The sequence below is a fragment of the Rhea pennata genome, chromosome 2 (genome assembly GCF_028389875.1).
Source record: "Rhea pennata isolate bPtePen1 chromosome 2, bPtePen1.pri, whole genome shotgun sequence".
Taxonomy (NCBI): Eukaryota; Metazoa; Chordata; class Aves; order Rheiformes; family Rheidae; genus Rhea; species Rhea pennata.
Genome location: NC_084664.1, coordinates 76,837,707 through 76,853,380, shown reverse-complemented (window position 1 = coordinate 76,853,380; position 15,674 = coordinate 76,837,707). Strand labels below are relative to the sequence as shown.

General features: G+C 39.4%; 1 protein-coding gene across 1 annotated transcript; it reads left to right on the top strand.

The window, feature by feature from the left end:
• The first annotated feature begins 3,630 nt into the window (after positions 1-3,630).
• Positions 3,631-8,596, top strand: CMBL (carboxymethylenebutenolidase homolog). Its single transcript, XM_062567991.1, has 5 exons — positions 3,631-3,845; positions 4,608-4,715; positions 5,746-5,888; positions 7,288-7,379; positions 8,417-8,596. The coding sequence occupies exons 1-5, from the start codon at positions 3,631-3,633 to the stop codon at positions 8,594-8,596; spliced, it is 738 nt and encodes a 245-aa protein (XP_062423975.1).
• The last annotated feature ends 7,078 nt before the right edge of the window (positions 8,597-15,674 follow it).

The window sequence follows — 15,674 nt, the reverse complement described above, 5'->3', positions numbered from 1 at the left end:
CTGCATGTACAGAGATCATGTGTGTGGTGGATTAAATTCCGAGTTCAGTATAAAAGTTCTGAAAAAGAATTGTTCTGAAAAGAACTTGGAATAAGCAAGAAATTAAATTAAAACCCATTTCACTTTTAAGGTTTAATTTTAATATTCAGATCATGGGGAATGGTATTATGTATAAAGAAGAATTTCCAGGGTCACAATACTAAAGGAAATGAAAAGGCCGCTAGGCAACTCCAGGGAAGAAAAATACATAGTATACATTGCATATATTGCAATATATTATTGTATGTATTGTATATATTGCAATAATGTCTTGTTTTTAGGAAGGATTTAAAGTGCTAATTTTCTAGCATTTATTTTACTACTGTTATTCGAAGTCACTATGGAGTATCTAAACATCTTATGTGATATAAACTGTTCTTTGCAAAATATGATATGAGTGAGAAAAAACAAAAAAGGAAACAGGAGGTTTTGTTTTTGACCGTTGTAACTTCACTTTGGAATTCTTTAGTGGGCTCTTTTCTGATTTATTTGTTCAACTACATTAGCAATTGTAAATAAATAATATTGATAGTTATTTAGAGTATGGGAAATGGGCTTATACATGAGGACTAAATTGTAAGGCTGATCACTTTCCTTAGAGAGAAAGTGTGGTAGCCCTGCCTGTGCATTTAGTGCTATCTTTTAGATATGCCTCTGAGGAAACAAGGAATTTTGATAACTAATGTTCTTAGATAAAGCTCTTTATCTAATTTTAATTTTAGCAAGAAGAGTTGAAAACAATCCAATAAAAAGAAAATCAGAAAGAAGAATGGGAGCGAAAAAAAGAAAACCAAGCAGTCCCTTTAATTTGAAAGGGAGTAAGAAGCACAAGGGACTTCTTTTAAATGTCCTGTGACAGGATAGAAGTGTATCAGAATTTCTAACATTCTGTAGTGCAAAACTCTGTCTTGCACACAGCCTTGCAATGCCAGCGTGCTCTATTCCAGTACCTCGCCCTGTCCATCACTTTATAGTAAACAAGCAATGGAGAGAAACGCCAATGTAATGTTTAAAAGTGACGTTTAAACACACAGGGAAACTGTTTCTCAAAAGGTTTTGTCTAAACAAATTGCTCAGCTAAGCAAACATGGCTCTGAACTACAAAGAGGCTCTCCAACTCATAGCCATTTCATACAAGTTGCAAGTCATGTCTCATGTTCAGATATAGTACTGCTCCCCACCAACACGGTCTTCTTACACTTTTAAAGCTGCAGGCTTTAGAAGGAAGAACCTGAACTCTGTGCCTCTGTGACAGGTGAAGGCAAAGGCAGTAACTTGCGTAAGTGTTAATCGAAGAAATACGATCGCTGCACTCACCCGTTGCATTTTATGACTTAACATTTTCCGATCACAGATCACGTTGAGGGCAGTTGTCCCTGCTGGGCTCCTGGGGCACAGTCCTGCTAGCTCACGACAGGTACGCACATTTTCTTGGCTAATGCTCTTTCTTTGTGAGAAATGTGAAGCGAGTGTGTACTGAAGCCTGATGCAGTGTATTGTATATTTGGGGGATGTTTATCTGCATGCCTTGTTAAAGGGTGCATGCTCATTTAAAATAATATATATATGTGTGTGTGTATATATTATTCGCATATAGTACATACAAAGCTTACAAGTGCATATGGCTCATAAAGCTATACAGTCGCCCACAGGCTTGTGTCTAGGACTCTTTTCCTGAGCTGTATCTTCATGCATTTCTTAATTTAAATTTTGCTTTCAATTTTATCAGATAACTTAATGCACAGTGTTGACAATTACCGTCTTTAAGGATATACTGACTGGTAAGGGCATGGCACTTGTGTTTCCTGAGTTGTGAAGTGCAAATTTCTTTAACAGTCTGTTGCTCTTTTTGTCATATTTTCTGAATTTTAGTCTAATCAAAAGGAAATGTTTGTGGAAAGAGAAGCAAAAATTAGTTAAGCAAAAATCAGTTACCGACTCTTTTCTATTATATATTTAAGCTGTATTTGTCTTATATGCCTCTCTGTTAATTCATTTTTCCTGATAGGTATATTTTAAATTGTAAGTCTTATATCCGAGACTATAACATGTGAAAAAACGCCAGCTACAAGTGGGTGTGGTTTATTTAAGAAAACGTGGAGGATTAGGATAAACATGTGTCCAAGGTTAGCACAGCTTGTGTATCAAATAAGAGACAGCTTGTCTTGACTCAGTCTGGGAGGATGAAATCTCCCAAATTCTGCAAAGCATAGCCCTGCTAACGCTGCTTGTGATAGTCTGGAATTAAGAGTTGGTAAAAGCAGAACATCTTGGTCCCCAGAAATCTGTGCGTATCTTCTTTCTATAGGGTTTTTGTCTCTTTATTTTCCTAGGACTGCCCCTTTAGTACCACAAGTATTTAAGTAACGATGACCTGTTTCTCATTCTTCTGCCTGTGAGGATATTTCAAGTGGTCAAGTTTGCACACCTCCATATCCAAGGCATATCTACCTCATGCCTTTTTGTTAAACAGCACTCACAGACCTTTGCAATTGGCCTACAGAGAGATTAGGTGAAGTTTTGGCTCAATTCTCTCCATATCTTTGAATAATTTGATGATAATTGGTGCATATTCACATATATTGTTTGAGTCATTTTGCAGCAATATGAACTCAGTTTACCCAGTCAGTTAATCCAAGCCTAGTGGCATATGATCGTTCACAGTGGCTTATAATCGTTAACTCGAGACCAAGCAATTACATGAACTTGTGTCAGTATCGACTGGCATTTTTAACTCTTGTGAATAACTTGTTTACCTTGACTTATGCAATAGTTTGTAAAAATTTAGCCGTATCTTACTGTCAACTTGTTCATAGAATATTTGGCTCAGCTTAAGGAATTTTTGCTTGCATTCAGTTGTTTTTTTCCTTATTCTTCTTATCTTAGGGTGTGAATGTGTTTCTTAGCGTATTTCTCCAAAATCTGCACATCTGAAACCATGGCTGATTTAGAAAATGCATTCCTTGACACTGAAAAAGTCTGCTATGGAATGATTTAAGTTTCTAGTGGAAAATATCACGTTTAATTTAAATGTAATTATATCTTTGTCCACAGAAGTTCCTTTTTTTCCCAAAATGTTGAGTCCTGTATTTAGCCTTTACAGTCTATACTCAAGTATGTTATATGTTCCTAACAAGGACATGCACTTGATGGAGAGTAAAAGAACTGGCTTCATCACCATCTAAATAAGTTTCCAATGGTTGTCTAGCTAGTTAGTTTACTTTATTGTAACTGTAACAGTAACTTTTTGTTACTGTATTAATGTAGACCACAGAAGTCCTAGTTACAGACCAGATCCCCTCCAAGTTAGCTTTTTCATCCAAAGAATCTAGAACATAAGTAACTCTAACAAAATTAATATTTATGGAAAATCAAACCAATGTGCTGTTTGACAAATGGCACATTTCAGATCTAATGATAATCACTATGTCCACGAAATTACTGTAATGATTCAAAAATTCAATATTTTATGATAGCACTGTATTTTGACCCCTTTCAGTACGGTATACTGTAATATTCACCTTTCCTTTTTCTTTCTTTCTTTCTTTTTTTTTTTTTTTTTTTTTTGTTCTTTCCACATTAGGATCACACATGGCGAATGAAGCCAACCCCTGCCCGTGCGATATTGGAGACAAATTTGTCTATGAGGGTTGTGGGCAGGAAGTACAAGTCGAGCACATCAAGGCATATGTTTGCAAACCATCTGGAAAATCAGACAAAGCTGTGATTGTGATTCATGATATATTTGGATGGCAACTCCCAAACACCAGATATATGGCTGATCTGCTCACAGCTAATGGATACATGTAAGAAATCCTACTGTTCTGAAAGTGCTGTTTTACTAAGAAAGTTGTCTAGCCAGCTATTTCCTTTCTATCTAAGCCAAACAAATATGGACAAATTTACAGGGTTTTTCTAAGGAGTATGTTATTTATTAAAACAATGTAAGAAATCTGACATCGCTTAGTATGCCTGCCATAACTAGATAGTAGACAAGTATAGAAGGAAAGAGGAGAAACAGAGAAAATCTGATTTTCCAGCTTTAATAGGGCTATTGGAATGCCTTCACTATCTTTAAACAGCCTGCTTCCTCCTTCCTTGTTTGGCATTTATTGTTGTGATAAAAATTCCAGAAAAGCTGAAACACGTTCCACAAAGGTAAAGTGTACGAGCACATGCCAGTGAAAGAAATATGTTGTCAAATGCATGAAAAGCGTATTGGACATACTCTTTCCAGTATTACTGTGTAATACCTTTTAGGCCAAATGTATGTAACATGCAAATCACAGATTTGGGGAGGAATTTGGTAACTGCTAAGGATTTTTTAGTTGCAATTAAAAAATTGTCTTACTAATGGGTTTTATTGGGGAAAACATATATGGAAATTAGACTAACTCTCCTTATTAGATATAGAAAAATAATGAAGGTCTCTTGTATAACAGCTTTATGTAGATTAAATTCTGTGTGTATTAAACAAAATGAATTTGTTGTGTAGAACACACAGTCTTCCCTTTAATCCTTTACCAGTGTTATTTCATGAGTTTAAAGTGTTTTATTTTTTCCTGCAGAGCCATCTGCCCAGACTTTTTTGTGGGACAGGAAGCTTGGAAACCTTCTAATGACTGGGCTTCTTTCGATGATTGGCGGAAAACTCGAGATTGCAACAAAATAGACAAGTACGTCTGTTATTCATTGCCTAACATGTGGGCAAGCTTCTTTGATAGGAATTTTTGCCTCAATAAAGATACAGGATCAGGTCCTAAATTATTAATAGGTCAAATGCAGCAGGTTGTCCACAAACAAGAATTTGATGCCGTTCATGAATCAAAATCATGGTTATGCGAAGGGCACTTTTTGGAGCAAAGCAGAAACTTCGAACAAGAATAAAAGCGACTATTATTTACACACACACCATTACTCTCCGCAGAGAGTAGAAGTGAGGTGAACGTCTCAGAAGAAAAAAACTGGCTGAGGCTAGAATATGCAACAGACTCCTTCCACTTCAATTTGAGCCAGTTCCTGAAGGCAGGTGCAACTTCCATCCAGAACAGTTAGAATGCAAAACATCGTCACGAAACACCATTTCAATAGCGCGTGTTAGTCCTGCTCCCCATCAGATCCAGCTACTTCAAAGCACATTACTTTGCCACTCTTATAACTGCATTTTTACCATTTGTATCAGATATGTAGCCTAAGTTACATAATTACTTTTCTATTAATTTGGAGTCAATGTTTTCAAAATTTGCTTCCACAGTTTCATGTGGTACCTGATTTCCCCATAAACAGTTTACCTCTGGTCACACTTGTGATAATGAGATGCTCTTGAGTAGCTGTATGTCTCTTAAGCTTTTATTCTTGTTAGTCCATGAGAAAATTCTTGCCATTCGTATGATTGATTGAGCTGCCATTTATAAAATCAGCCTAGGTTATAATAACAGTGATCGAGGGAGGCTGATGTATTAATTCTACTTTACACCTTATCTGTTTTATCTTCTCCCCTGGAGTTTCCCTGTATTTTAGAAATGAGTGCTTGTAAACTTGACTTTCAAAACTACAGTCCAACTGTTGTTGCTGTGAATATGCTAAAATGCAAAAACAGTGTAGAAATTGTGGAAGATGGGGTCAATTTTAATTAGTTTTGCTTTATTTTCAGTTTTCCAGGAAATACTGTTAAAACCTTAATTTACTTTCATTTTCTTGTCTTAGGGAAGTTGACGTCATCTTGAAGTACCTAAAGGAACAATGTGGCGCAAAGAAGATTGGGGTCGTTGGGTTTTGCTGGGGTGGAGCAGCAGTACATCATTTGATGCTGAAAAATCCTCATTTAAGGGCTGGGGTGTCTGTCTATGGTAAGTGTAAGCTGTCTATAATATTGTGACATGACTAGGGCAGGAAATTACTCTGTAGGAGTATTACTATAACAGAACTCCGTTTTAGATCTTACAGAAGAAGGTGATTTTATTACCCAAAACCTTTAAGCAGTTTAACTTTTTGCACTCACCTGATCAAAATCAGCAAGGCGTATGTATTCACGAGGTTTGGCCGAGACCACTTCTGTGCAACACGGAGTACAAGAAACACAAACTGCCAGGGCCTCACTATGTCTCAGGTTCCTCTTGATGGGTAACAACAAAACAGTTTCCAGACAAATCTTTTACATCTCTTAGGAGCCATCAGTTGTTATGGGGTGGATCTTTGCATCTGAATCTTGCTTGCTTCAGCTTCCATAAATCTTAGGACAGGTTGCTGCTTGTTGTCTGTTTTTCGTTGTTTGGGGTATGTGCTTGATGGCAGCCCTTTTGCTGTCTGTTTGCTAGAGTGCAGGGTCTTCTTCTGATGGGTGGGTTAATGGCAGTGTTGTCTTGGCAGCCTGCAGACTTTCTGATCATGACATAAACAATACGTTCTCAATTTTACTACTGGAAACTGTATCCATTGTTATTAATACAAGCCATTTTTTAACCTTGTGTTAAACCTTCTGGTACTTACTCTCACATTTCCATTCATGCTGCATTTATACCACCTTTATATTTTTGTTACAAATTTCTGTAATTCTGTATAACCCAGACCAATTTATATTCATCTGAGGTGAAAGGAAGCTGAAAGTATGTTCCTCATGGGAACTATTTTGCTGCACTAATTGGCTGATTGGGAATGAATTCATCAATGCTACTTGCTAATTTTTGACTTTTCTGTGGTAACAATTCCAATAACCAACCAGTCAGGGTGTTAGTTCTCTACGTAAAGGTTTGTTACTGTTGTTTAAATTCAAATATATTTGAATATTCAAGATTATAAGATCAATTTGTGATGAATTTGTATCATTATAAACATATGTACAATGAAACCCTAACCATGTATCTGAGATGATGAGTGTTTATAATTCTGTTAAGAATGACCATACCAGGCTAGAGGCTCAACAGTGTATAGTGTCGAGCTTTCACAGCATCCTGCTTCTGACAGTGGTCAAAAGCAGATGCCCAAAGAAACCATGAGAACGGAACAAACGTATAAAGCTCCTTCCCTGACTTTTGGGGACAGAGCTGGCATTTCCATCTTTACTGATATCCCAAAACAGAGGAAGTTCACACAACAAAAGAGACTTTTAAATGAAGCATGTTTAATCCCATTACAAGTGGATCTTTTGATCAGCTCTAACTGATGGAAATGCCATTTATTTTGACTGTATAGCTTTAGTAGTGATTTCAAAAATAGCATGGATCATTTTACGTTTGTATTTTGCCCTAGGAGTGATTAGTCTTTTTGAGGATGCATACAGTTTACTTCATCCCACCTTCTTCATTTTTGCTGAAAAAGATGATTACATTCCACTGGAACAGGCAAGTTTCTTGACAGATTTTTTGTTTTGTTTTTCATGCTTGTTTCATAATTCAGTATTTAATCAAGAGAAACCAGAAAATTAATTTGCCCTTTTCACCCTCTTTTTTTAAACTTTTACAGTAATTCTGCACAAACTTATGTTGTTAATAACCAAGCCAAAAAGATTTAAAGTGACTCTTACAAATGTTTTCTGTTGCAAAATATGGATGCTTTAAATATGGGCATTCGTAGGAGGAAAGGAGCAAGCATCTGTAATGGGAGTCAAAGGAATACTTGTGTCAGGTTTAGGATAGGAGACTCTCTTTAATCATATTGGCGATTCATAAAATCAATGGAAAATCCCCACCCGTACCACTGGCATCACTAGTTGCAGGAGAATTAGTAAATCCTGTGACCATCCGTTTCTTTCACCACTGTCCTTCACATCTCTGGCATGCTCATCAACAGTCTTCTAGTCTGGAATACAGAGTTTTACTAAAGAAGTAAGTGTGCAGATCTTGGGGAGCAAGGGCAGAGGAGAAATAGAGAAGCATGATTATCTACAAAGGAGACAAAAAGGAAGACATACTTCCATTGACTGTTCCCTCTACTTTTCCTGCTAAAAATTGCAGTTGCTTTGAACTGCAGGTTTGTATCAATGCCTCTCCTCCCTCAAATCAATTTCAAATGGCATCAAAATCTTATCCCCTTTTTTTCTTGAATCCTATCCACAGTAACTTGTACAGTGATGACTACATGTGATCCTTCTTGTGATAACGAGCAGTGTTTTTTATCTTTACAGGTATTATTACACTGACATATGCTTTTTTTTTGGTAATTTTATACAATCAGGTACTCTTATTTTACTAGAGAGAAAAACTCTGGCTCAGAAAAAAGTATGGTAACAGAAATGCATTTGGGTGTAAGATTAGTAAAAGAGACAACAGCAGAAAGGACATGCTGTGTCTTCCAGGAAAGTGAAACCCAGGACAAGCTGAGGACTGAAAACAAACATCTTAATTCAGCATGAGCAATGACGGAACACTCTGTATTACAGGTTACCCTGCTGGAGCAGAAGCTTAAGGAAAACTGTAAAGTTGAACATGAGGTTAAAATTTACCCTGGACAAACTCATGGCTTTGTACATCGCAAAAGAGAAGATATCAATCCTCAAGATAAACCTTATATTGAGCAAGGAAGAAAGGATATGATCAACTGGCTGAATAAATACATTTAGTAGAAATAAAATGCTCATAAAATAAACAATTATTTTTAGGGACTCAGAAAATGATAGGCTATCTTGCTTAATATGTTCTTAAAATAATCTAAATTGTGAAAAACTTTTCTGCAGTAACACTGTTAATTAGTACTTATTTTCTAAGCAGATGCCTAAATATTTTCAAATGTTGAAAGCCATAATTATAAAGATTTTAAAATATGACCTTATGTATCTTAAAATTTTTAGAATCTGATGTGGGATATTCTCTAGAATCTGAAAGTTTCACTTATTTTTTTTAAATTCCTGTCAATACGATTAAAAGATCATTGAAACTTTGCTTGCACTCTTGAGAAATGCACTCATAAAAGCTGTTTTTACAGTTGTTGGGCTGTGGGATTTTCAGCTCTGAGGTATCTATAGCTGGGCATAGAGGTTGTTTAGATGGCCTGTGTTCCAGGAACACCAGGGTGATGTCTATGACTCGGTGAACAGCATTTGATCTGAGTTACTGAGTTCTGGTCAACCATGAGGTACTAGTTCTGATCAGCCTGGAATACAGTGAGTTTCCTGGGTGAAGTTGTTCTCCCTCCATTGGGCTGAGTTGACATTAAAGAAACTCTGTTGGCTTCCAGAGAGTTTTCATGCAGACTTCTGAGAGAGATGAACAAAAGCGTACCTTGCTCCTTGGCTCAGGACTTCAGTCAGTGATTGGGACCGCTCTCCAGTCTGGCTGCTGAACTCCGTGTTCCCGTTGCTGCTTGACTTCAGGCAGAGTTGGACCTATTCTTAGGGGTCTGGGCAGTGCAGGGGAAGCCTGTTCAGGCTTGCACAGGGCTCTGTTGCATCTGCTCCACTCACCTGGGAGATTCATAGTGCTGTAAGTCAGGTTATTTAAGATAATCCCCCCTCAAATCAATGGTGAGAAGTTCCCTGATGAGCCTGCCATTAGGCTGGGTTTGTGCTGGACCCCCTTTGAGCAACAAGGGCCACCTGAGGATACAGGAAGGAACTGAGAGTTTATAGCAGAAAGCAGAGTAAAGGCCTGTGGGGTGGAAATGGAGCTGCAGAGGCACAGAAGGGAACAGGAATGGGTTAGGGGTAACACCAGGAATGTGGAGAACTGAGACCCTGTTGGGGGGCAATCATACGGTATGCAGAGGAAATGGAGGTCATTAAGGGAGCTCTAGGGGAAACCAAACCTCATCCTTAGCTGAAGGAGAAGAATATAAAATTAAAAGGCAAAAAAAAAAAAAAAAAAAAAAAAAAAAAAAAAAAAATCTGTCAACAGAATCTCTGTTTGTATGGTGTTCATGATGAGAATTTAGATGTGAACAATTTGCATTGTCTTGAAATCAGGATTCTTTCTCTATTTCCTAGACATTTTCCTTCCAAAGCAGTTACATGTAGCAGTAGGAATAGCTGCTGTACATGCTACTTACTGAATTAAGCATTCTACATAAATGCAAATTGTTGAGCCCCCATGGTTACATCCATCTCCCCTGCTCAATTCTCCCTTCCACTCCAGAGAGAGTTTAGAGAAATCCTTCTGCCAACACAATATTTTTACAGGTCCCAAACTCACACTGTAATTTGACTCTATCCGATTCAGACTGCCTGTGCCTTTCCGATTTAATCATTTTTTATAAGCATTGGGCTGGTTGATGCTGTGTATTATGTGGTAGATGAATTTTAATCTAGTGTAAAATTTTCTTGGTAAAATACCTCACATGCACTTCAACCTTCTGAGACCAAAGCATGTGATTAGAAATTTGAAGATCAGTGCTACTGACCAACATGCTCCTCCTTCCCCTTCTCTTGGAAGAGGGTACCCCAAGAATTTCAAAGGGGTTTTGATATCAATCAGTAATTTGACAGGCAAACAGCCTCTCCCAAACAAAATGTTAGGACAGCTTTTGGAACCTTCCTCAGAGGAGGAACTTCCAGCATTTTTTTTAACTTTGCATTGCAGGGTGGGAGAACATAGAAGCCTCCTGATCTCAGCTTTCATAGACCAAGTGGAATTTTACTCATTGATACAGAGGAAGGTTCACAATCTGCATGCTAGGAATCCTTGAGGTTCAACAAGGGCAAGCGCAGAGTCCTGCACCTAGGGAAAAATAACCCTAGGCACCAGTAAAAGCTGGGGGCTGACCTGCTGGAGAGCAGCTCTGCAGAGAAGGACCTGGGAGTGCTGGTGGATAACAGGTTGACCATGAGCCAGCAATGTGCCCTTGTGGCCATGCAGGCCCATGGTATCCTGGGGTGCATTAGGAAAAGTGTTGCCAGCAGGTGGAGGGAGGTGATCCTGCCCCTCTATTTCAGCCCTGGAGAGGCCTCATCTGGACTACAGCATCCAGTTCTGGGCTCCCCGGTACAGGAGAGACATGAAGCTACTGGAGAGAGTCCAGCATAGAGCTACAAAGATGATCAGAGGGCTGGAGCATCTGCCCTGTGAGGAACGGCTGTGAGAGCTGGGCCTGTTTATCCTGGGGAAGAGAAGACTGAGGGGGGATCTTATCAATGTGTACAAGTACCTGAAGGGAGGGTGCCAAGGGGATGGGGGCAAACTGTTTTCAGTTATCCCGTGTGACAGGACAAGAGGCAATGGGCAGAAACTGAAGCACAGGAAGTTCCGCCTGAACATGAGGGGGAACTTTTTCACTGTGAGAGTGATGGAGCCCTGGCCCACGTTGCCCGGAGAGGTGGTGGAGTCCCCTTCTCCGGAGATACTCAAGGCCTGCTTGGATGCAACCCTGTCTAACATGCTCTAGGAGACCCTGGTTGAGCAGGGGGGGTTGGACTAGATGATCTCCAGAGGTCCCTTCCAACCTTACTGATTCTATGATTCTATGATTCTGTGATTCTGTGGTTCACAACCTGCATGCTAGGAATCCTTGCTGCCTGAATGAAGAAGGTTGTATGGACTAAGGTGACACAGCAGGTCTCCCTGAGGAGAAGTTCAGGGACTGGAGAAAGACAGGAAGATTGAATAGTGTGGAAAGAAGAGCTCTGAAGAACATGAGCAAGTATCCAGCTCACAGGTGATAATCTCTGTTCTCAAGAAGATGGAGTTTTTTATATTAAGGAAATTATTCAAATGTAGTTTCAATCTAAATTACTGATTCCTGGGCCAGATTAGAATTCTGGACTGATTTCTACTCACCAGCATGAATAATTGATAGCATTTGATACATTTAGTTGGTTTCATATTACATAGACTTCATGTCTAGTTATCATTTGCTTTGGCATTTAAGCATTGAGTGGGAGCTTCTTTTTATGAACTTTTGGTATAATATTTATGGCAACAATTTTTAATCAGCTTGATGACTTGAACCCTGATCTATTTTCTGCTTTCCTTTCTGTTAAGTTGGCTTTTGCTCTTCTTTTTACTCTGGGGTCAAAAATATATAGTCGGTATTTTATTTTAATAATCTTTCTCCCTTTTTTTTGCCTTCAGACTCCAAACATAAATGGACTTTCAGTGTAAAGGTCACGATCAGAAAGGGCAAAGATAAGTGCTCCCCCATCACATGCATATGTAGCTGTGTCAATATTTCCAAAAAATAAAGTGCACTCAATCAGCACAAAAAGTATCTACTATCTTCCAGCCCATAAGCAGGATGGCATCTATACTTACAGTATATTATAAAAGACTGTGAATTTGCTTTAAAAATATGTCCTGCTGTACAGTCTGGCTGTATCGGCATGAGGGGCAGTTCTGCTTCCTCAAGCTGCGGCTTTAGATTAGACAGCAGCAACATCTGGCTCTAAGGAATTCTGCTGCTAGGTTTTTTTTTTTTTTTTTTTTGACCTTACCTTCTTCAGAGTCGACCCTAGGAAGGAGACTGAATGATTGCTGTGCTGGATTAGCAACACTTTTAGGCTGGAGGAATAAACAGAAACTGATCTGTGAGATGGAAGAAGTGGTAGAGATGGTCATACTGGCATATTCAACACCAGCCCATCAGAGGACCTTGTTGTAACTCCAGATTTGGTCACCTTCACAGGCATGCTAAGCTTGTTGTTCAGGACTGTAGTTGCCCACTTTGTATAGGTTTTAACCAAACTGGACTTGATTCCTTTAACTAATGATATTTCAATGTTTTCTCCTGCAGGCAGTGAGCAGTAGTTTAGCCTCTGCAAAGCTGTGCTGAAGATATAATTTTTCAGGGAAGTAGATTTGTCTCAAGGACACAAAACAATCTGGCTTAATTTCTTTTGTGGTAAGAGACAATAAAAGCAGACCCACAAAGTGTACTTTCTTGCAGACCTCCCTGTGAAGATCAATGGGAGTTTGGTGCCCATTTCCTCTTTATGCCATTAGAAATCTCCCTCAGTACATTTTACTTATGTGCCTGTTTCTCATTGTTGGCACTGAAATACATCAAAATCCAGCAAATAACAGGATACTTAACTTCAGAAAGTGGGGAATGGAATGCACTAATAAATCTCCAAAACAAAGTTCCTCTTTGAGACCATAGAGCAGATGTTGGCACCTGTGGTGATTCATTTTCTTTTCCTTCCACCACAGTTACATTAAGAGGTCGTGAGGAAACCTTGCGTCTGGGCTGGTGGTTTGCCATAAACTTCAGCAAAGTTGAGATAATGTTATTTGTTAAGGAGATTGGAAATTATTCCAACTGCACTATTAAATAGATCTTTATGTTTTTACCATATGTTGAGCCTACAGATTGTTGAAGATTTCTTTAAGGTTCTTTTTTTCCCCCAGAATACTTAATGATTAGAAAATTGCCAGGATTCCTCAGATGAACGGCCTGCTAACCACCAGTAAAAACCATTTCAGTAAAATGAAAAGATGAAATATTTATTGTTCCTTCCTCTGACTGCTTTGAGCAAAAAGCTAAAGATAATTTTCAGGTACTGGTGTTCACAGGGGGAAGGGATGCCAGGGAAAGGGTCACTCCTGTCCTAGCAGTATTTCAGTAAGTTGGGGTATTCCAGGGGCCCCACCTGGATTTGCACCCTTGTTGTGAGCTAATGCAGGAATTCCTGCCAAGATGGCAGATAAGGCTCTGGAGGCTCAAGGCTGAAAAGTTCATGCGGGAGTTTCAACAGCTGTAACTGGCTGTTTATGTCTTTAGCTAACAAAAAAGCTGTAGAGAGGATAGAGCCAGACTCAAAAGTGCACTGTGAAAAAAATGAGAGGCAATGAACACAATTTGCACCAAGTAAATTCTGACTAGGTAAAAGCAAAAAGAGTAACCACACTGTAAGAGTGGCTAAGCACAGGAGCTGGTGCCCAGAGGGATGGTGGCATCTCAGTCTGTGGAGATGTTCAAAATTTGCCTAGATATGACCCTGAGCAAGCAGTGAAATGGGCAGCACTTTGAGGGAGGGCTTGGATCAGATTATCTGTTACAAGACTGTGTGAATTGTAGAGGCAGCTCAACATTTGAGAGACGAGAAGAAAAATTTTCTATGGCAATTTTTGTACTTGGCAAGTTATACCTGCTTGTATCTGTCCAAAATTCTGGAATGTTAAAATGACATTGAAGGGATCAGAGTCCTATGAGAGTACCAGAAGGGAGGTAATAATTTTTTCCCTGCAATATGGGTTATTGAGGAGACAGTGATTGGTACTGATATTACCAGTATGGCTCGATGTAAGGTTCAGTGCAAGGTGGACCTTTTGGCTGTGCTATTTTTTGGCTGTTTCTGGCAGTGCTAATGCTCTGCAGTGTGGCTCAGGTGATGCTCTATGCTCTAGCTGTTACAGGCTTTTTCTTCTATTACAAAGAACTCAGAAGTCTCTTCATGACACCTTTTTAAAAGCTAAGGATTAGACTGAAGTTAACTATGGGGAAATGGGACAATTTCTCTGTATATTTTCAGACATGATAAACAGAATTTTTCACGTAGTGGAACCCCCCTAGCCAATGCAACTATAAAATCACATCATTAAAATCACTTGAAGCTAGAAAGACAAAAGTAAAAATGCCCTGAGGCAACGTTATTTCTCGCTGCTCATTTCCATCCCACACTCTGCTAATGTGAGGCCTCATGTGACGCTAAAGCAGTGAGCAATTCTGTTGTGTTTGGCTTTGCTGAGGTTGTTGCAAGCAGCCATGAACTTGTTTCACTCAGCCAGAGCCAGACTGATGATGTGTAGCCTTGTTAGCAGAGTGCTTTGCTTAAGCAACCCAGCCTCTTTGCAAGTTGTATTAGCTCCAACTCATTATTCATAGCCAGAGGGCTCCCAAGTGGCCTGAAATTGCACTACAGTGGCTGGCATGACTAGGGCATACTTAGAATCACTTATTCCTGTTTTTTTTTTTTTTTTTTTTTTGCCTCGACAAAATATTGCTTAAGCACATCCTTAATTATCTGTCGTTTAACACCTCATTCTCTCACTTTTCTCTTTTTGCAGACTAAATGTCTGCAAGCAGATGCCTTTGGTAGGTGACTACAGCCAGGGAAGCAGAGACCACACAATGGGAAAGACTGCGCAGCTTAAAGGTCCTACCACTAGGGCAGGGGAGAAGGTGGCAGGAGGAGTCTTTAGCGAAACTGGAACAGGTGAGGAGTGATGAACCATCAAGTGGGATGGCCAAAGGGCATGTGGCTGCCTGGGAAAGGGAATGGTGCAGGAGTGAGACACTGAGGGGAGCAGAGAGCAGTGTTGGCTGCTTGGAATCGGAGATGTGTGGGAAAAGTAAAATGGTTTAAGGAGTTTGGAGAGACAGGGAAGAGTCACAGTGACTAAGGGAAAAAGAGATCTGGACACTTGGAGGCCATGTTCATTAGGCCAAGCACATCTGATGTGCAGATTTTTTTCTGCTTGCCAAGAAGCTGCTGAATAAGTCTACTATGAGCTCAGAGGGATGAAAAATCAAAGGATAATGAAAGGTGTAGTACAGTGGGTAGGTGAAAAGCATAGGAGGCAGATGGAAAGGCAGGACAAGTAGAAGCAGAGTATCAGGATGGGAAAAGTCACTGGCAGTGAGGTGACATCCCGAAAATCACAGATGTACCATGCCTCCTGTTCACCTCCCTGACTTAATGGACCAAGAATCAGCTCTGGTGGGACACCAGGTATGTTGTCAGAGATACCTCTGGTAAAAAGTAGCAAAGAGCT